The following is a 21,895-nucleotide window of genomic DNA, read 5'->3' on the forward strand; positions in this document are numbered from 1 at the left end:
ACGCTGGCAACCTCAACATTCTCGTCCTCCTCGACCTCAGCGCTGCCTTTGACACCATCGATCGCACCATCCTCCTCACCCGACTTGAATCCACCTTTAACGTTACCGGCACTGCCCTCTCTTGGATTAAATCATACCTCTCTGACAGACGCCAGTTCATCTCCATCAATAACTGCAAATCCCCCACTGCTCCCCTCCCCCAAGGTGTCCCCCAAGGTTCAGTTCTTGGCCCCCTCCTCTTCATCCTTTACCTGTCCCCCCTCGGTCACTTAATCCGCCGTCATGGTCTCAAATTCCACTGCTTCGCCGATGACATCCAGCTTTTCATCTCCACCAAGTCCGTCTCCACCGACACCCACTCTATCCTGACAAACTGCATCACTGAAATAAAATCCTGGCTTCAAATCAACTTCCTCAAGCTTAACTGTGATAAATCTGAAATAATCGTCATTGGCCCAAAAACGCTCACAAAATCCACCCATAACTTTGCCCTCAACATCGACGGTATCCCAGTATCCACCTCCCCTCACATCCGGAATCTTGGCATCATCTTTAACCAAACCCTCTCCTTCGACAAATACACTAAACAAATCACAAAGTCATCCTTCTTTCACCTGAAAAACATTGCCCGTCTCCGCTCATCCCTCTCCTCCACGGCTGCAGAAACCCTCATCCACGCCTTCATCACCTCCCGTCTGGACTACTGCAATAGCCTCCTTTATGGTTCACCCTCAAAAATCACCAATAAACTCCAATACATTCAGAACTCCGCTGCCCGTCTACTCACCCATTCCCGGACCCATGACCACATCACCCCCGTCCTTTACAAGCTTCACTGGTTCCCCATCCCCCAGAGAATCCAGTACAAAATCCTCCTCTTGACATACAAAGCCCTCCATAACCTGGCCCCATCCTACCTGGCTGACCTCCTCTCCAGACACACTCCCACCCGCAACCCCCGCTCTGCTGGTACCAACCTCCTGACCCCCTCCATCCGGACCAAATTCAGATCCTGGGGGGACAGGGCCTTCTCCATCGCTGCTCCCACCCTCTGGAACTCACTACCTCACACCATCAGAGACTCCTCCTCACTCACCACATTCAAAACATCACTAAAGACCCACCTGTTCAACACTGCATTCAACATTCAACCCACAGCATGTAACCCCTGACTATCTCTTCTCCTTCTCCCTCCTTTTGCTTTAAATATTTCCCTATTGATTCTTGTCTTTTTGCAATTGTTGTTTTCATTTATTGTTATGCATTATATTTTCCACTCTGTCAAAGTGCCTTTGGGCTTCTTGAAAAGCGCTATACAAAATAAATGAATTATTATATATATATATATATATATATATATATATATATATATATATATATATATATATATATATATGTTGCGGATCTCACCGCCGGCCTTCTCCCCTTACCAAGGGGGGTTTAGTCCCCTTGTCTTTGACTGGCCGACGGGACCCGGGACCTATGACGTCCTTCCCGGACAGCGCGAAATAGGGTTGTAGGACTAGAATCACTATCACCTAATTACTCTCGCTGCCCTGAAAGAAGGAAATAAGCCCCGCACGAATCACGCGTGCTGAGACGCCGAGCGGTGCGTACACGCGATCCGTGCCGTTTATATGGTGACCCCGGTTCTCGCGATCTTGTTCGTACCACGCTTAGCCAATGGAGAAATCACAAAGGCGATCGAATTGGGAAGAAAGGAATAACAAGATTTATTTACACTATACAGGGATTCCAGAAAAAGGGGACACAGTGCAGCCTTAAAAACAGTCTTAACTTAATCCCCAGGACAAACGGGCCTGTCTCACACACAGACACACTCACACGGGGCTTGCAGCTGCAGGATGATGTTCACCACGTCCAGGAATGGCTGCCGTGCAGCTCCCTCCAGTCTCCGGCTCGTCCCGTGCAGATGGTAAGTAGAGGGGCAGGAGCTCTCCGCGTGTCGTTTGGCGCACAAGGGTTAATACGGGGCGATTTGGTAGGGAGCGGACTTCGGCGGTTAGCGGTGATCACTCGCGGGTTATTACCGCGTTCACTCGCGTGGCTGAAGTAAGCGCTATTCGCCACCGGCGCGTCTGGCTGCCTTTCCTCTGGCGCATACATTATACTCGAGATATCGTGCAATGCCTCCAAAGCGAGCGATGCGAATCAAGTTCTTCACAGTCCGCTTGATCAACAAGTCCTCTCACGTGCGCTCTCCCCTTGCGAGTCCTCTTCTCCGCGAAAGCTCTGCAGTCCTTTCATAAGTCCTTTCAAGGGCAGTCCCACTGGTAAGTCCTCTTCTCTGCTAGACCTGTGCAAGGGCTTTGTGCAAAGACTTTTATAGGCACGCCCGCGAACCTTCTAGCACTTACCAGACACGCCTTACCACGCCCTATCACGCCCTGCCGTTAGAGCCCTGGTTGGCTGGTGGCCCTTACCGTCATCGCCTCTGACGCGCTGCCTTGACGCCGCCCCACCCCGACCCCACGCTCCTCCTTCTTCTCAGGCCTACCTCGTGTTACCCAACTAGTGAGCGAGCAAAGGGCAGCAAATGCTGCTGGCAGCCAAAGCGTAACAAATGCTGCGGGTAGCCAAAGCGTAACAAACTGAGTGGGTCAGCCAAATGGGGCGCAGGATCAATTCTGCCCATTGAGGTGGACTTGGAGGGTGGACGCAAAATGAAGGGACCTAAACTCATGTCTTTACACAACGCAGATATTACTAGGGGAAGTGGCCTATACTTACACATACTATGACATAACTAATACTACAGGTGGCCTACGTGTTGCTTGTGGACTCACTATGGAGGGCAACCCTTTTTTTTTTCTTTTTTTCTTTTTTTTATACAGAGTCGAGGCTTGTGAAAGAGCTAACATTTATCAAACAAACAAATCAAACAAACAAGCAAACAAAGTATATAAAAAGGGGAGCGGTCGACAAGATGGGGAGAGAAGGGGAGGAAGCACACAAACACAACATTTGAGAGCAGGGGCATCGGGAGATGTTTTTGGAGGGAGAGGGCCTGGGGGGAGGCAGGATAGGTATAAAACGCAAGGACACCAAGGACTTCCAGGAAAGAAGTCAAAAGTCACCTCAAAAAAGTGGATTTGGGGTGAAATTAGCGGGGGTAGAAAAGATCAAGGTTTTGGATTGGGGAAGATAAGAGATGGTGGTGAACAGCCGTTTTAAAGACCTGGAGGGAGGAGTGGGATTGAAGAGAGTGAGGGAGTTTGTTCCAAAGGTGGGAGAAAAGAGGAATGAAGGAGTGAAGGTGAGCAGAGAGTCTTGATTTTGGCAGTTTAACCATAAGAGGGTTGCAGGCAGATCTTGTGCGACCTGCAGGAATATTTGGGGGACAGAGCCCAGAGAGAGCTGGGGGAGCAAGGCCGGAGAGGAGTCTGTAGAAGACGGAAAGACCACCAACCTGCCTGCGGTGATTAAGTGAAAGGCCCTCGGAGATAGCGTCATCGCGGGAGATCCAATGATTCTGATTCTGATTCCAATGATCCTTTAACCTTTAATGATCAATATGTGCCAATCTCAAAACCGTAGCAATATATATATATATATATATATATATATATATATATATATACTATATATATATATATACTGTATATATATATATACTGTATATATATACTGTATATATATATATATATATATATACATACATACTACCGGTCAAATGTTTTAGAACACCTCAATTTTTCCAGTTTTTATTGAAATTTACACAGTTTAATGTCTCAATGTACTCTGAAATTAAGCATAGAACAAATAAACAATTGGAGATAAAAAGGAAATTCATGGAATCATTTTGTTTAAAAAAATATAATTTAAATTTTTGACTCGGAAAAGTAGCCACCTTTTGCAGATATAACTGCCGAACACACTCCCAACACTGTTGCAGAAGTTCCCACAAATGTGTTGTACTTGTAGTTTGCTTTGCTTTCACCCTTCTGTCCAATTCATCCCAAACCACCTCGATGGGGTTTAAGTCTGGAGACTGTGCTGACCATTCCATGATTTGAAGCCTACCGTCTTGTTCTTTTCCTTGAAGGTAGTTTTGACATAGCCTGGAGATGTGTTTAGGGTCATTATCTTGCTGTAGGATAAACCCCTGACCATCTAGGCATATACCAGAGGGTATTGCATGGCGCTGCAAAATGCTGCAGTAGCCCTTTTGGTTCAGCGTGCCAGTCACTCTGTGCAAGTCTCCGACTCTGGATCCAGCAAAAGAGCCCCAGACCATCACGCTTCCTCCTCCATGTTTGACAGTTGGTGTTACACACTGAGGAACCATCCTTTCGTCTACTTGACGGCCTACAAAAACCCTGCGTGATGAACCAAAGATTTCAAATTTTGATTCATCGGTCCATAAGACCTTCCAGTCTTCAGTAGTCCACTGGCGGTAGTTCATGGCCCAGGCAAGCCTCTTTTTCTTATTTTGCGATCTTAGCAACGGCTTTCTTACTGCCACTCGACCTGTCAAACCTTCTCTTCACAGTTGAAACTGAGACCTGCTTACTTCGACCAGTGTTAAGCTGTGCTTGAAGCTGTTGTCCTGTGAGCCACCTATCGCGCAAGCTGTTGACTCTAAATAACTTGTCTTCTGATTCTGTTGTGGCTTTGGGTCTGTCAGACCTCTTCCTGTCAGTGTTTCCTCCAGTTTCTAAGTGCCTTTTGATGGTGCAGGAAACTGTACTCACTGACACCTTGGCTTTCTTTGTAATCTCTCCAAAGGGTTATAATGGTCTTACACTTTTAAGGGTTATAATGGTCTGTCTGTCTTCCTTTGTTAATTGCCTTTTTCTCACCATTGTGATAGCAATATACTACTTCCTGCAGTGCAATATTGTCCAAATAATGCTTCAGAGGGTGTAATCACAGTCTGTTCCAATACTGCTTTTATACAGACAGGGGGTTTGTAATCAAGTAATCAGCAGAGGTTGGGACACCTGTAGGAATTGTTTGCATCAACTTTCAAGGCTTAATGTACTTACATTGCTGCAGAACAGCTGTAAGTTGTTAACCCATTACTTGTTCCCTGAAGAAGGCCTTTTGTTTTACAATATAACTGTGCAATTTACATTATTTTTCCGTTTTTGCTAACCTAAACTTTTTTTTTTTACCTCGAGCAGTTTACTGCTTACCTGCCATTTCAGGTTATTCACTGGACCTTAAACTGTAAATTTCAATAAGAACTGGAAAGATTGAGGTGTTCGAAAACTTTTGACCGGTAAGGTGTATATATATATTCCTCACTCAACAGTGAGGTGTATACCTCACTTTGACAGGCCACTGTATATATACACACACATATATATATATACAGTGTATTCAGACCCCTTCACTTAAACAGGATTTTAGAAAGTTTTGCAAATTTATTAAAAAGAAAAAACTGAAATATCACATTGACAGAAGTATTCAGACCCTTTGCTATGACACTTGAAATTTAGTGCAGGTGCCTCCCATTTCTCTTGATCATCTTCGAGATGTTTCTACAACTTCATATGGAGTCCACCTGTGGTAAATTCAATTGATTGGACATGATTTGGAAAGGCACACACCTGTCTATATGAGGTCTCACAGCTGACGATGCATATCAGAGTAAAAACTAAGCCATGAGGTCGAAGGAACTGCTGCAGAGCTCAGAGACAGGATTGTGTCGAGGTACAGATCTGCGGAAGCCTACAAAAAAAATTCTTCTGCATTGAAGGTTCCCAAGAGCACAGTGGCCTCCATAATTCTTAAATGGAAGAAGTTTGGAACAACCAGGACTCTTCCTAGAGCTGGCCGCCCGGCCAAACTGAGCAATCGGGGGAGAAGGTCCTTTGTAAGAGAGGTGACCAAGAACCCGATGGTCACTCTGTCTGAGCTCCAGAGATCCTGTGTGGAGATGGGAGAAACTTCCAGAAGGACAACCATCACTGCAACACTCCCCCGATCTGGGCTTTATGGCAGAGTGGCCAGACGGAAGCCTCTCCTCAGTGAGAGACACATGAAATATATACATACACACACCAGAAGAGCCTACCGTCGCTTCTCTGACGCATCAATTAGTTGTCATGTCTCATGATGCGAGGAGGGTGGGGGGAAGCGTGTCGAAGGAAGGGGTGTGGGTTGTAAAGGAGGGGAAGGTAAGCGAGGGGAAGGCATAATTAAGGAGGGAGGGTAGAGGGGGAGAGATATATACTGAATATACATCTTTTGGGGGGGCTTTGACAGGCCTCTCCGTTTTTTTGTTTGGTGGGTGGGGGGTTGGGGGGGGGGGGGTGAGAAGGGAAGGAGGACAAATTTACCCATGCAAAGAGTGCTTTCACCTCAGTGTTGCCCAGGTAAAGAAGGAAATTGTAATATCCTCTGACACCACCAGCAGGTGGCGCTACACAATACACATTTACACAGATAATAATTTATGCCAGTCCCCCATACCCCCGTGTGAGGCTGCGGCCGGCCGATGTTATCTCCCCTCTCCCCTCTCCCCCCCCACACCCCTTCGCCCCCTCCCTTCCCACAACACACACACACATAGTTGTATTTGTACCTTCAAGGAAAGTCATACAGTGAGGCCAGTCATTGCATGCATCAGGGTTAAAGCAACATGTCCTTGCATTTGTTTACCTCCTGTAACAAAGTAAAGCTACTATACTCATTGACAGATGTCAAAACGCAAAGAAATGGATGAAACCAAAACAAAAAAAGCCTTTTTCATCTTACCCGTCATCTTTGCTTTTAATTATTTTTGTTGTTATTTCCTCGGAATCCGCCGTGTTGTTGCATAGGTCCATTATATGAGATTTTCAAACAAATATAAAATGTGATTACGAAACAAATCTTCTGTGATTGTTGCATTTTTAAGAGGAGAAGGCTCCCGTTCATATTTCACCATTGTTGGTGACATGTGATGTTGTTGTCTTGTTTTTCCATGACATTTCTTCACTCGAGGTGTATGCTATTCGCCCTGTATTTGTAAAGATGGGTGCTGTCTTTCAGGGATGGTCGTGTGATGGGAACGCTGGAGGTGTCACGCTCAATAGGGGATGGACAGTACAAGCGATGCGGTGTGATTCCCACACCTGACGTTCGCCGCTGTCATCTCACGGCCAATGACAGGTACAAGTCGCCCAATCGAACACAGCGTGCAAAACGCATTTTGTCATCGTGACCTTGAACCATTATAAGTGTCATGGAAATTTGGGAGAAAATTTGCTTTTGGCCATCTGCACTGACATTAAGCCGAGCTAAATAAGACAAATCTGCATTAACGTCACAGCATTTTAGAGAAATTAGTTCTTGCAAAATCGAACATTTTCAAGTACATTGGTCGGTCTTGTGCGTTATTCTGTCTGACTGTATGTCAGTCGACGACACGTCACAATTTGAATCCGATCTTCACGAAACTTCACCAAATGGTAACGTTCGTCATAAGGGAGAAGCCTATTGATTGAGATCAAAGGTCATCTTGAGGTCAAATTTTTTAAATTGTCTTTTTTTTTTTTTTTTTTTTTTTTTTTTTTGTATACAAGATCGAGGCTCGTGAAAGAGCGAAAATTAATCACACAGAAAGACAAACAGACACATAAAACAAATAACATCGGGAGCGGTAGACAAGATGGGGAGAGAGGGGGAAGGACACAAACACAACATTTGAGAGCAGGGACCGAGAGACATGGAGACATCGAGAGATCTGTGGGAGGGAGAGGGCTTTTGGGGGGAGGCATGTGAAGGGGGGAGGCATGTGAAGGGGGGGAGGCATGTGAAGGGGGGTGGGGGTGGGAGAGGTATAAACATATGGACACTGCCAGGATTTCCAGGAAATAAGTTGGAATTTCAAACAAGGTGGATCTGGGGTGAATTAGTGGGGGTAGAAAAGATCAAGGTTATGGATGGGGGAAGATAAGAGATGGTGGTGAACAGCTGTTTTAAAGACCTGGAGGGAGGAGAGGGATTGAAGGGAGTGTGGGAGTTTGTTCCACAGGCGGGAGAAAAGAGGAATGAAAGAGTGAAGGTGAGCAGAGAGCCGAGATTTCGGCAGTTTAACCATCAGAGGGTTGCTGGCAGATCTTGTGCGACCTGTAGGAATATTTGGGGGACAGAGCACGGAGAGAGCTGGGGGAGCAAGGCCGGAGAGGAGTCGGTAGAAGACAGAAAGACCACCTACCTGCCTGCGGTGAGTGAGTGAAAGGCCCTCAGAGATAGCTTCATCGCGGGAGATTCCAATGATTTTGAAAGCTTTGGATTCAACAGCGTGAAGCCGAGCCAGGTGTGAGGCAGGAGCACCAGCCCATAGGGGAGAACAGTATTCCATTGAGCTGCGGATGAAAGCCTTGTATGTGGTGAGGAGCTCAGGTGTGCCGAGGAAGGACTTCGCACGACGGAGGATGCCCAGTCGGCGACTGGCTTTGGAGGCCAGCTTGGAAATGTGGTTTTCCCAAGAAAGATCATGGCAGATAGTGAGACCCAAAAGCTTGAGTGACAGAACTTCTTGGAGAGGATTGTTGAGAAAGTAGATGGGAGGGTTGTCCAGTCGATCTTTTCGGAGAGACATAGTAAGAGAGTGAGATTTGGCAGGATTGAAAGACATGTTCCACTTGTTTGACCAGTCTGTGATTTTGTCCAGGTCTTCAGAGAGTGAGGAGGCTGCAGACTGCCTATCTGAGGGAAGAGGAATGGAGCGGCAGAGAGTGGAGTCATCAGCAAAGAGATAGAGAGGATTTTCCAGAGAGTCAGAGAGATCATTGATAAAGACCAGAAAAAGCACAGGGCCCAGCACACTTCCTTGGGGAACTCCAGCCTGAACAGGAAGGGGAGATGAGAGAAATCCATTCAGGGCCACACGTTGACTACGACCAGAGAGGAAGTCCGCAAGCCATGCATGGAGATTTCCATGGATACCATAGGAGGAGAGTTTGGTGAGCAGAGCTGGGTGCCAGACCGTATCAAAGGCCCTTGATATGTCAAGGGAGACAGCTCTGATTTCCTGTTTGGCATTCAGGACCTCCATCCATTGTTGAGACAGCAGAAGCAGCATGTCCAGAGTAGAGTGACCTGGTCTGAAACCAAATTGATGATCAGAGATCAAGCCATTGGAGAAGAGGAAAGATTTCATATCCGAAGCAATGATGGATTCCATGACTTTGCTGATAATTGGGAGCAGGCTGATTGGTCTGTAGTTGCAAGGATCTGTTTTTGCACCTTTTTTGTGTAAAGCGGTAATGTTAGCTGATTTCCAGGATGCTGGCAGATGACCTTGAGCAAAAGATAGGGTGAAAAGAACAGAGAGAGGGTGAGATAGAGCCCGTGGGCTGATGCCGTCTGGTCCAGTTGCAGAATCAGAGTCGAGGTTTGACAAAAACTCCTCCACCTTGTCAGGAGAGAAGGACACAGAGTCCAGGAGCATTTGGGTTCGACTGGGAAAGGTGGGAACAGAGAGAGATGGGTTTGGGACTAAGGATTTCGAGGCGAACACAGAGTTGAGGCATTCGGCTTTGTCACGTGCGATGTCAACTGTGTGGCCATTTGAGGTAAGGGAGGGGATGGAGGGGGAACAAACACCAGAAACGAATTTGACCAGACGCCACCAGGATTTGGAGGAAGGAGACAGGTTTGAGAGTTCATTCTTGAGTGAGGAGAGATAGTGCTTCCTGGCACTCCTGAGGGTAGACACACACTTGTTCCGAGCTTGGTGGAAGGAACTGAGATTTCCTTCAGTTGGATTAGCCTTCCAAGAGGCAAAGGCAAGTTGTTTCAGGGCAACTGCCTCACCACAAGATTCAGTGTACCATGGACGGGAGGAAGGGTAAGACAATTGAAGGCGAGATGGGATAAATCTGTGCATGAGAGAGATCAGTTTGCTTTGGAAGAATTCCCAGGAAGAATTGATGTCAGAGGCAGTGGAGATGGGAGACCAATCCAGACGATTGATGGCTGCTTGAAGACCGTCCCAGTCAGCCTGAGTGAAATGCCAGACTCGTCGACGCTGAGGAGGCTCTCTGAGAATGGCCAGAGAGATGTCCACTTTGACAAGCACATGATCAGAAGAACCGATTGGAGCAGAAGAAGAGCAGCAGACATTAGCAGGGAAGTTTGTCATAACCAAGTCTAGAAGAGAAGATACTCCATTGGCTGAGATCCGGGTCGGGAAATTGACAGATTGTGTCAATCCCAGTGAGTCACAGAAGTCCTTTGCTGAGGTGCCATGACTAGTGAGAGAGGAACCCACACCCAACCAGGTGGCATGATGACAGTTGAAGTCACCACATATGAGGAAGAGAGAGTTGGGATGAGTGGATAGAAGTTGGTCCATGTTGTCAGACATTGAAATGTAGATGGAGTCATCACTGTTTGGGGGACGGTACAGAACACATATGAACAAAAGGTGGGAGCGGAGAGGAAGCCGTAACCAGAGGTACTCCTGCGGGTGAGGAGGAAAGAGAGCAGTGCAAGGAGAGTGAGGAAGAGAATTTTTGACAAAGATAGCCACCCCACCACCAGGCCGAGGCTCAGGTCTATCATACCGGAGGAGGGAGTAACCAGGAAGAGATATTAAGGAATCAGAGACATCTTGAAGGAGGAAAGTCTCTGTTAAGCAGATCAAGTCTGGATTGTCAGAAGCAACCTGTATGGAGAGATCAGTCAGGTTTGAGCGAAGGCCCCGGATGTTTGAGGTCCATACCGTTAATGAAGAGAGAGGGGGAGCATCGGGTACAGGACAGGGGAGGGGAGGAGTAGGGTAAGATGAAGGATGAGAGGGGGAGGTAGGGAGAGCAGTTGATAGTGTTTCAGATGTTGCAGAAGAGTTCCAAGAAAGGGAAGGATGAGGAGGATGAAAGGTTTGCTGGTGAAGGGATGCGGCACAGTGAGGGGTTGTTTGAGGGGGGGCAGAGGAAAGTAGAAGGTTTGGGGGGGGTGGAGGTATGAGATAGAAGGGAGACGAAGTGGGGAGGAGGCAGCTTGGAGGAGGAGGGTGGAGGAGAGAGAATTGGAGAGGAATGGTATGGGGGGAGAATTGAATGGGAGGGATTGGGGGGGAGTTTTGAAGGGGAGGAGTGAGGGGGGAGTTTCGGAGGGGAGGGGAAAGGGGGGAGTTTTGGAGGGAAGGGGAAAGGGGGGAGATCAGGAGTGGAGGGGCAAGGGGGGGGATTAGGAGGGGAGGGGCAAAGGGGAAGTTTAGGAGGGGAAGGGCAAGGGGGGAGTTCAGGAGTGGAGGGGCAAGGGGGGAGTTTAAGAGTGGAGGGGCAAGGGGGAAGTTTCGGAGTGTAGGTGCAAGGGAGGGGATTTGGATGGGAGGGGCAAGAGGGGAGTTTAGAAAGTGGATGATTAATGAAAGACGAACATTGATAACAAATTGGGTTTGTTGTGATTTTCAAGTTAGCAATCCGGTTCAGGATGATGGAGGAGGGATGGAATGAATGTGAATTTAGACCATGTAGTGAGGGAGACGTATAAGATATTGAATTTCTTTTTTTTGAAGTGGAATGAGTTGGAGAGGAAATTGAGAAAAGCCTTTTAAATAGGAAGAAAAACAGCGTGTTGTAATATACCACTGAATAAAAAACAGAAGGGGAAAGGTTAAACATATTTAAAAATATTTAAACAGAACTATGAACAATCTTATATGCACAAAAATACCAACGGGGGGAGAGCCGAGAGGGACCACCACGAGTCACGTGAACAGGGCAAACGGTGGATGGCAAGGAGATAATGGGGGTGGGGCGAACAGCACACCTGGACAGAAAATACAGGATGAGACAACAGTACACGTGGAGAAAATAAAATAAATGTTTTTGTTTTTTTTGGGGGGGGGGGGGTGGGGAATTAGAACGTTAGACAGTATTATGTTCGGGGTAGAAGGGAAAAAACCAAGAGCCAAGCAAAACACACTTAAGTTAACAAAACACCGACGGGGGTACAACTACAAGGCCACACACAAGGGCAGAAAACGATTAATTAATTACGAGTTACAGGAAATTCAAACCAAAACTAACTATAATCAAACAATATCACATGGACGATAAAATAACGAATTGAAATTTGACAATCTATCTGGGGAAATGGGGGAGAAACACGTGGTCGAAGAACGAACGAACGAATAAGAATGAATAAACGAATGAGCACAGAGAAGGTAGTCTTTTTTTTTTTTTTTTTGAGTTGAGATTTACATAAGGAAGTAGGCTTTGGGGTGGAAAGACTGCGAAAACAGAGAACGAAAGTTATTGGATCACAAACGACAGGCGCTGAGAGAAAAACAAAGCCTCAAGGTTGTACAGTGTACACTGTACAAGACCTCGAGACGACACGAATTAACGCGATTTTCAATACAGGTATGAAAGATTTGCACCGAAAATCTTTGACGGGACAATAAACGTACATACACCATAAACGAAATACAGATATAACGAAAATACAAATTGGAACAATGACTTAACTTCGATTTCGATGGAGAGCGTGGAGACCTGCGAAAAAACGAACCGTCGCCAGCAAGACCGGAAACGGAAGTCCAAGAGGATGTTATATCTGTAGAGGAAGAGAAGAGTCCAAGAGGATCCAGATAGAAATCAGATTTTTCATCTGATTGACTTAAAAATTAAACAGTAATTGCATATTGCCTCACTGAATTGGAAAACCAACTATATTTGGGGTCAAAAGGTCAACTCAAGGTCAAACTTCTAAAATCATCAATTTTCATCTGAAAAATTGACCATTTCCATCCTATTAACTTGACAATTAAACAGTAATTGCATAGTGCATCACTGAATTGGGAAAGCAACTACTTTTGAGGTCAAAAGGTCAACTCAAGGTCAAACTTCTAAAATCATCAATTTTCATCTGCAAAATTGACCATTTCCATCCTATTAACTTGACAATTGAACAGCAATTGCATAGTGCATCACTGAATTGGGAAAGCAACTATTTTTGGGGTCAAAAGGTCAACTCAAGGTCAAACTTCTAAAATCATCAATTTTCATCTGAAAAATTGACCATTTCCATCCTATTAACTTGACAATTAAACAGCAATTGCATAGTGCATCACTGAATTGGGAAAGCAACTACTTTTGAGGTCAAGAGGTCAACTCAAGGTCAAACTTCTAAAATCATCAATTTTCATCTGAAAAATTGACCATTTCCATCCTATTAACTTGACAATTGAACAGCAATTGCATAGTGCATCACTGAATTGGGAAAGCAACTATTTTTGAGGTCAAAAGCTCAAAGGTCAACTCAAGGTCAAACTTCTCAAATCATCCATTTTCATCTGAAAAATATTTGTAATCAATTACTATCGATTGAACTGAGCTTTGATTAAGATCGTCAATTTAAATCTTAATGAAGTGGACAATTTGATGCAACCATGGCAACTTTTTTTTAAGTGGGTGGGGTGGATTTTGCGAGTATCATGCTCTGCAGACGTCTTCCTTGTTTGTGTGTTCGGTCTCCTTGGGGCTGATGCGTGTGCACACATGCACAAGTGCAATGTGGGTAAAGTATTCCTGGTGGGTGTTTGCTCTATGTAAATCGTACTTTTGAGGTTAGCTGAATGTAAAAGGTCGTCAATCACTCCGACATGCTTTTGTGCTTTTCATTATGCTCGTTACCCTCGCCTGAGGAGAGGGTATTGCATTTGAGTCCGTTTGTCTGTTTGTCTGTCTGTTTATTACTTGGCCAAAAAAAATTTTTTTGATAAGTATGTTGATCACTCCGGTTTGGATGTTTGTTTGTCTGTCCGCTCACTTATACTTGCCTACAGGTCACAATTTTAAACCGATCTTCACAAAACTTCACCAAATGCTCGAGTTTGTGGTCCGACAAAATCCTATATATTTTTGAGGTCAAAAAAGCTCAAAAGGTCAACATAGGCCAAAGGTCAACCACTTTTTTCGAATTTCTAAAATCCTCAATTTTCATCCAATTGACTTGAAATTTGAAGAGGATTTACATATCAGTGAACTGAATTCAACCACCAATTAATTTTGAGATCAACATAGGCCAAGAAGTCAACATGGGCTAAAGGTCAACAATTTAAAATTTCTAAAATCCTCAATTTTCATCTGATTGACTTGAAAACTGAATATGATTTGCATTTCAGCTTACTGAATTCAACCACCAACTATGTTTTACGTCAACATAGGCCAAAAGGTCAACATAGGCCAAGTTTCTAAGATTGTCAATTTTCATCCGATTAACTTAAACTTTGAAGACGATTTCCATATCTGTTCACCAAATTCAACCACTAATTATTTTTGAGGTCAAAAGGATGGTCTACTGAGTGCCATTCTACTTTGTTTCTCTTTTGCCAAGTGTCACTCTACGAGTGATTTTTAATTTGTTTGTTTGTTCGCACAGAATAAATATGATTTTCTCTGCAGCCGTTAGTCTGATTGACAGGAAATTTTCACCATAGGTGCAACTCCACCTGTATAATTTTTTAATGATAATTATGACACGATAGGTTATGTGGTATGGGCGCCATCTTCGGATAACCGAAAACTTTGCACCCCTATATCTCTGAAAGCGCTGCAGAGAGAAAATTGAGACATGGCTCATCTATATAATAATAGCGTAAGGACTCGACTTTGTTATCCCTTTTACACCGCACCCAGTGACCCGATGCCCACGGCACGAATGGATTTACGATCTACAAACCGCGCTCTTTGTTTATCACATACAGACATACTCGAAAAATCTGAATTAGCCGACGTTGGGGCCCAAAAGCATCCGATTAACTGCCTATACGACGCCATCTTATGACGCCATCGTATTGGCATCTGCTGGGCGAAGGCGAAGCAAGCCGTCCGCTGATTGGACAGGCGAAGGCGAAAGCAAGCCGTCCACTGAGTGGACAATCCAGAGCATGCATTTGTGCCGGTGTCGGCGATCGTTGTTCATATACGCACTCTTCATTCTCATCTTTCTTCCTAACTCTTACTCGGACAATCAAATCCCCTATGCCATCCATAATGGTACACTCTATCCATACACCACATCTTACCTTCCGTGGATGTTCCACGGGTTTCGGCTAGTTGTAAAGAACTCTCCATAGGGAATAAAATATGTTGATGATGATGTCATAGGTACCTCCATGATGACGTCATAATTCGACAAGTACAAAACTTCATCCGATCAAGATGAAATTTCTTGAGCATCATCTAGGGAAAATTGGTGGAGAGAAAAAATAATGATGATGTCAACAGTCACGTGGTTCGGCCACCATCTTGGAAAAACCGAAAAATTTGCACCTCTATATCTCTGAAAGCACTGCATAGAAAAAATTGAGACATGGCTCATTGTAAAGAACTCTCCAAGTGGAATAACATATGTCAATGATGATGTCATTGGTGCTTCCATTATGACGTCATTCGACAAGTACAAAACTTCATCCGAACAAGACTTTGATCCCCTTTAAACTACAGGTGTTCATTGCAGCTAAGTTTTGTAAGTCTCTAATCATCGTTGTAGTTGACGTAAAAGTGTTCGCTAAACGGCCGTTTCTCCAACATTTTCAAAGAAACGCTCCCCCCCAGTTTGCCCAACATCATGGCTGCCAAACACCGTCACACACTAAACGAAGTTGGTTGGAAAAACAATGACGTGCTTTGGCCGATCAAATAGCTCAGCATAATGTTCAGTATCCAATCGGCACGTCTGTAACTACAGCGTGGCGAGATAAACTATTTTGTTGTTCTGAGAAGAACAACAAGAAATGATGATGAAGCACCAATCTAAAATCTATATCCGATTCTGCATACTTTTGATTGCAATACCTTTATTTACCATCAAATTAATGTGAACAAAACATGATTGTGAACATGAACATGAAAACATGTGAACATGAAATTGGGTATTTTCCTTGTTTATTTATTTATTTTCAAGCTTTTTTTATTGCAACAACGACAAATGGGTTTCACGGCATGCTGACTGCGCAAACCAAGCGATGCAATTTGTGCAGCTATACTCCTTTGCCTCCTCTCTTCTCCATTTCCATCCTCAGTTATTTCCTCCCCATTCCCTGTCCTATTTCCTCCATTCTTTGCTCTTTTGTTTCGTCTTTCCTTTCTCTTTTCCCCTTATTTTGTAGAGTCTCTTTCACTAGAGCTGTCAAACTTCTGGGAGATATTTTTCCTGATCTCGCGACTTGCTAAAGCTCCAATTGTCATGTGCAACTAACTGCGGTTACTCAAGCAAACAATTTTGGAGGATCACCGGATTACCCGACATGAGATTGCAAAGGAATTGGATGTCATTGTTGGAAGAGTAGAGACCATCATTCATCTCAGTTGTTGATGGTTTCCTCACATTCCATCGATTAGCCATTTGTGTGCCCATTGCAACGAAGCTCCAAGAACACGCCGGTTAGGGAGATGATATCATGAAGGAGGTTGTGACGTGTAATAAAACTTAGTCCATCATTTCAGACCAAAGTCAAAGCAAACCTCAATGAGTGGAGACATTTGTGGGCCTCAGCAAAATAAGTTTATTGTTTCCTCCATCAGGTGGGAAGGGTTTCTGGTAAAAATTGTTTCGGGGCTTTATTGGTTTGATTTGTGTGCAATTTCTTGAACATCTTTAAAATGTCCAGTAATATGCAGAAGTTTGTGTTATTACCCTGTGCTCGTGAAGCGAAAATCAGGGTTAGGCATTCGGTTGTGTGTGTGTGTGTGTGTGTGTGTGTGTGTGTGTGTGTGTGTGTGTGTGTGTGTGTGTGTGTGTGTGTGTGTGTGTGTGTGTGTGTTGTACGTGCGTCTGCATTTTAAAAATTCATTTTCTCAGCAACCGTTGGTCCAATTGACATGAAATTTTACCTTCGGAGCGGCTCCGCCTGCAAAAAAATTTATCCATAATTATGACGTCATAGGTCACGTGGTATGGACGCCTTCTTGTAAAAATGTTAAACCTCTATATCTCCGAAACCGCTCAATGGAAAAAATTAAAACAAGGCTCATTGTCCATGGGGAATGGATATGTTAATGATGATGTCATCGATGCCTTCATTATGACGTCATGTTTTGACAAGTGCAAGGATTGATTTGATCAGTGTGGGAAAAAAAAAATTCTTTACAGCTGTTGTTCTGATGGACACGAAATTTTGACCCTTGGAGCGCCTCCTCCTGTGGAATTTTTTAGATAATTATGACGTCGTAGGTCACGTAGTACAGGCGCCAACTTAGAAAAATCGAAAAACATTGCACGTCTATATCGCCGAAACAGCTCCATGGAAAAAATTGAAACGTGGCTCATTGTAAAGAACTCCACATGGGGAATAAGTGTTGTTGACGATGACATAATTGGTGCCTTAATTTTGACGCATAATTTGACAGGCACAACTCGGTCTGATCAGTTTGAAATTTCTTGAGCATGATCCACATAACAATTATATTAGAGAATATAAATTGATGATGTCATCGGTCACGTGTCTGACAGCCATTTGGATCAAAAAAGAAAACCCTTCAAAACAGAAGTTGGCTCACACCTTCTGGTGGAGACGAGTTGGGAAGTTCTAAATGATCGCCCATGCATTGCACATTTGTCACTGTGATTTTAATCTCTCTGGATCACTCGGGGATGTGGGTGGCATTACGTTTGTGAATCGTAGAGACAGCGAGGCACCTGAAATGTCTGTGTTCCGGTCCCAAAGATTTCTCAACTCGTGGGAGGGGATATGTGTGTGTGTGTGTGTGTGTGTGTGTGTGTGTGTGTGTGTGTGTGTGTGTGTGTGTGTGTGTGTGTGTGTGTGTGTGTGTGTGTGTGGTTGTGTGTGTGTGTGGTTGTGTGTGTGTGTGTGTGTGTGTGGTTTTGTGTGTGTGTATGTGTGTGTGTGGTTGTGTGTGTGTGTGTGTGTGTGTGTGTGTGTGGTTTGTGTGTGTGTGTGTGTGGTTGTGTGTGTGTGTGTGTGTGTGGTTGTGTGTGTGTGTGTGTGTGGTTGTGTGTGTGTGTGGTTGTGTGTGTGTGTGTGTGTGTGTGTGTGTGTGTGTGTGTGTGTGTGTGTGTGGTTTTGTGTGTGTGTGTGTGTGGTTTTGTGTGTGTGTGTGTGGTTGTGTGTGTGTGTGTGGTTGTGTGTGTGTGTGTGTGTGTGTGTGTGTGTGTGTGTGGTTGTGTGTGCGTTTAATTGATTTTATACTTTTCTCATGCCAGGTATATCCTGCTGGCTTGCGATGGACTTTTCAAAGCTTTCTCCCCTGAGGAGGCCATCAATTTCATCACGCCTATTTTGGAGGTATGTACGTTGCCGTACTCTTCAGTTCTCTTTATAAGGTGGTTTGAATCGATGGAATTTTTTCCCCCTGATTTTTGTGTCCAATTAAATATGATTAGCGAATAGACCGCTGTAATTATTAGGAGCGTTTGCTTAGTTTAATCCAATGTATGTGCTCTATTCTTTTACTTGGATAGCACAACAATGACTCACAAGAACAACCTGCACCTGGTCATGCTTCAGCAACATGGTCACGGCTTTAATGTTTGTTTTCCTCGTCATTCGTGGCACATGTCTGACTGTGTACCAAAGTGACATTTCGTTTTAAGTTTGTTCTTCACTCATCGCTTATGAAGTGCCTGATTATTCCGGACACGCGCTGGGTGCAAACACCGCTAATTGCAGCAGAGCCGCTAATTTTAATGGTAGCGAACTTCGAGAGGAAATGTGCGATGAATCAGCCTGACATCCTGAGGTTGTGCTGCATATCTTACCTGTCGTTTGTCATTTGTAGTAAAACCACCACCTGGCATCCATTTTTGACCTTGGCCATCTCGATGCTGTGGGCATCCCTCGCCCTTTTTGTTTTCTTCCTCGTTTGTCACAATATTGCTTTGGCAGGAAATGTTTGGCGGAGCAGTGGTCAGGAGAGTGTCTAATTAGTCGGTGGTCAGATTGCTCTCTATGAATTCCTTCGTTTTGTCTTTCTCGACGTGAGGACGTGCATTTGTATTTTATTTTCAATGACTTTCTTATTTTGATTTCGTTGTATCGTCACTAAAATACTATTACTCCAGGAACTTGACTGTTTGTCAAAGCCTTCATTCCAAGTAAACATGATCATTTTAATTTATTGGGAATTGCATTGGTTTTTTTTTCCCCCGTATTTGCTTTTCTCCACTGCCATGCAGGGAAACAGATATTTAAATCTTTACGCTGGTTTCATGCGGCTGTCCTAATTACAGAGCCAGCTGGATACCCTCAAAGTCTCCCGTTTCCTTCGCCAAACAAACCTATGAAACAAAAAGTTTTGCCATTTCGTAGTTTTCTTTGCAAGTGGTCCCTTTTTCTGCCCATTCCAACATTTGGGCCAACAGGCCTCAAGCATTGAGACATTAATGGAAATGATTGCGTCACATTGTCATTGTCAGTTAATATAAACCATCCCACGGGGGACTCCTTTACCAAAACAGGACAAATGCTGTGATCTGCAGATAGAAATTGATTGCATTCTCCGACGGCAACAATTCCAGTCTTTTTATGGCATTTTTGTGCACCCAAGTGTTACCAGGGCAGCCTTGGCCCTTTGGCCGTGCCAGGAAACAATAAATTTAATTTTGCGGAGCGGAGATGGCAATACCGAGCAACGTGGTGTGCTGTCTACTGCTGGCTGCATGGCTTTGAGCTTTGTACTTGATACTAACGTATAACTGCCCACTATAGAGTATAGTCTGATGCAATGATATGGAATGGAGAAGAACAACTTGTTTTTTTTATCGCAATGTGCACATCGACTCTTGAGATGAATGGCCCTCTTATGGAGAACAGAATTTGATATCACGTTGATACCATGCCTGAAGTCTTTGTGTTCAAATCTGCACCCTTTCCCTTCACTGCACGTCAGGTTTGGACCATGGGTACCTTCTGCGTTTTCCTAACCAGAATGTATTTGACAGAATGTATCGAAGTGAAATAGTAGATAATCATTGAACGATTAATGATGTCACCGCAGTCCGAGGAGGCGATGGAGAAAGAAGGCAAAAGCGAGCAGGATGTTCGGTTTGAGGCGGCGTGTGCCCGTCTGGCGAGCCAGGCGGTGCGCCGTGGGAGTGCGGACAATGTCACCGTTTTGCTCGTTTGCGTCGGCCAGTCCAAGTGAGACGACCACAGCATCTGGGAGAATGAACTTTCACATGCAGTTTACCCAGTACCTGGTTTTGTTTGAACCGATTTGGCTCTTATGTATCCGAGGTTATCGTGAAACCATCGTCGGTGGAATGAGAATTGTATTCGATTATCGTTTGGTTTTACACCATCAGCTCACTGGTTCCTGTAGTTAACTACGCGATATGCTGCAGGTACCTGTGCATTTGATGGCTTTGGTGGAAGCTGTTTATGCCGGTTGTGTTTTCTAGGAAACCCCGATTCGCTTTGGTGTGCAAAATGCATTATTCTTTCAAATCAACGCCATGATGCAAAACGAAACTTTATTATGACGGAACAGATGAGTTGGTAACTTGCCTGCTATGGATATATCTGCCCTGGGTTTGATCCCAATAACGGTTGAATTCCCTTAAAAGCCGTCGTTCTCACACGGTGTCTACAGCGGAGCTGCGCCTACCTTTGAATCGAGGTGTGAAGACATCCGTCCCAATTGCATCTAGATCATACATGTTAAATAACCCGCAGTATATTTTGTTGAGAGCTCTGGCCATTGTATGCCTGGGTGTTCAGAGTCCCTTTTGGGTACGAGTTGTATAACTTGCATACAGTGTAAGTGCTGCGGTGTCGTTTTACTGTGCGGATCTGATTGGCCAAGTCATTTACCAGGTGCCTTCCCACATTTTTGGAGTAGAAAAAAACAACAACGAACTTTTGTCCTTCAAAGTAACAAAGATCTATTTCGATTGTACATATAACTTAATTTGCTTTTCACCGATTGTTCCTGAGCTTGTGATAACATTTCAGGTTTATGATTCAAGCGTTGATGCCATTTCTGATCCGGATGTTGTCACCCAATGCCACATGGAAGCTAATTCTGATTATTTTTTTACCCTTCCAGATGAGAAGATGAGGTGAAAAATGATGTTATATTGGGTTTGTTAATTTCTTTTAAGACGATTAATCTCTTTTCTCCTATCTTCACCATCTCGGCGAGCTGTTTCAATGAGGTCATTTCATATCATGCATGATGCCATCTGTTGGTGCTTTTCAATAAAAGTAGTGGTTACCAAAACTAGCTTCCATCGATGATGATCGTTGTTGATTAAGATGTGTTTGCACTTTGCACTGATTAAACTTCCAGAGTGACACAGCTGTGACACGAGTTGTCATCCCCCATATTTAATTTGTAACATTAACATGCAGATTATCATTTGAATCGCTCCAAATGCCAAGGGTATGATAATAATTATTAACGACAAAGTAGAGGCTTCTCCTTGCTCTATTTCGGAGGTTCAGGCATACCCACTTATCTCTAACCCATTTATTTGTCTCACTAGTGTTGAAAATAATTCCTTCCTGTGCTCTTTCCCCATATCGGAACAGGTTGGAGTGTAATGTGTGTTATCACGCAGGTTAGAGAATCCATATCTGGCATATCGGTGGGTACAAAACATAAACTGTTCAGCCTGGCGGAGGTATGCGCTCTACCGAGTGCAGTTCTAGTCTTAAAAATGTATTTTTATCGACACTAACATGTTCTGACAAATGCCTAAAGAGTGTGTTGACCCACTTCCTCATTCACATGTTGAAGTGTTTCCATTGGACTCCATTACTCTCCACCTTGTGTGTCATTGCTAGCTTTTTAGCTCCATTTGACACTACCTTTGAAAGGTTTCTGTGAGGTCCTGAGGCCCTTTTACGTGTCCAATGTATCCTGCATGGTTTTTAATCAATCCTCCTCTTAATTGCAAATCACATCACTGAATTTTGCATGTGCTCTTGTTCTTCAATAATTTATTTATCATCACTCGA

The 21,895-nt window shown here is 44.3% G+C and overlaps 1 protein-coding gene across 2 annotated transcripts in view; it reads left to right on the top strand.

Moving 5' to 3' along the window:
* Positions 1–21,155, top strand: part of ILKAP (ILK associated serine/threonine phosphatase) — a 153,671-nt gene extending 132,516 nt beyond the window's left edge. For both annotated transcript variants that reach the window (XM_078768231.1, XM_078768232.1), the window contains 3 exons: positions 7,003–7,122; positions 18,139–18,220; positions 19,932–21,155. In XM_078768231.1, the coding sequence (XP_078624357.1) occupies positions 7,003–7,122; positions 18,139–18,220; positions 19,932–20,078 (349 nt within the window). In that variant the 3' untranslated portion in view covers positions 20,079–21,155. The remainder of the gene's footprint in view (positions 1–7,002; positions 7,123–18,138; positions 18,221–19,931) is intronic.
* The last annotated feature ends 740 nt before the right edge of the window (positions 21,156–21,895 follow it).

Source organism: Myxine glutinosa, chromosome 14, assembly GCF_964187855.1.
Source record: "Myxine glutinosa chromosome 14, kmMyxGlut1.1, whole genome shotgun sequence".
NCBI classification, from domain to species: domain Eukaryota; kingdom Metazoa; phylum Chordata; class Myxini; order Myxiniformes; family Myxinidae; genus Myxine; species Myxine glutinosa.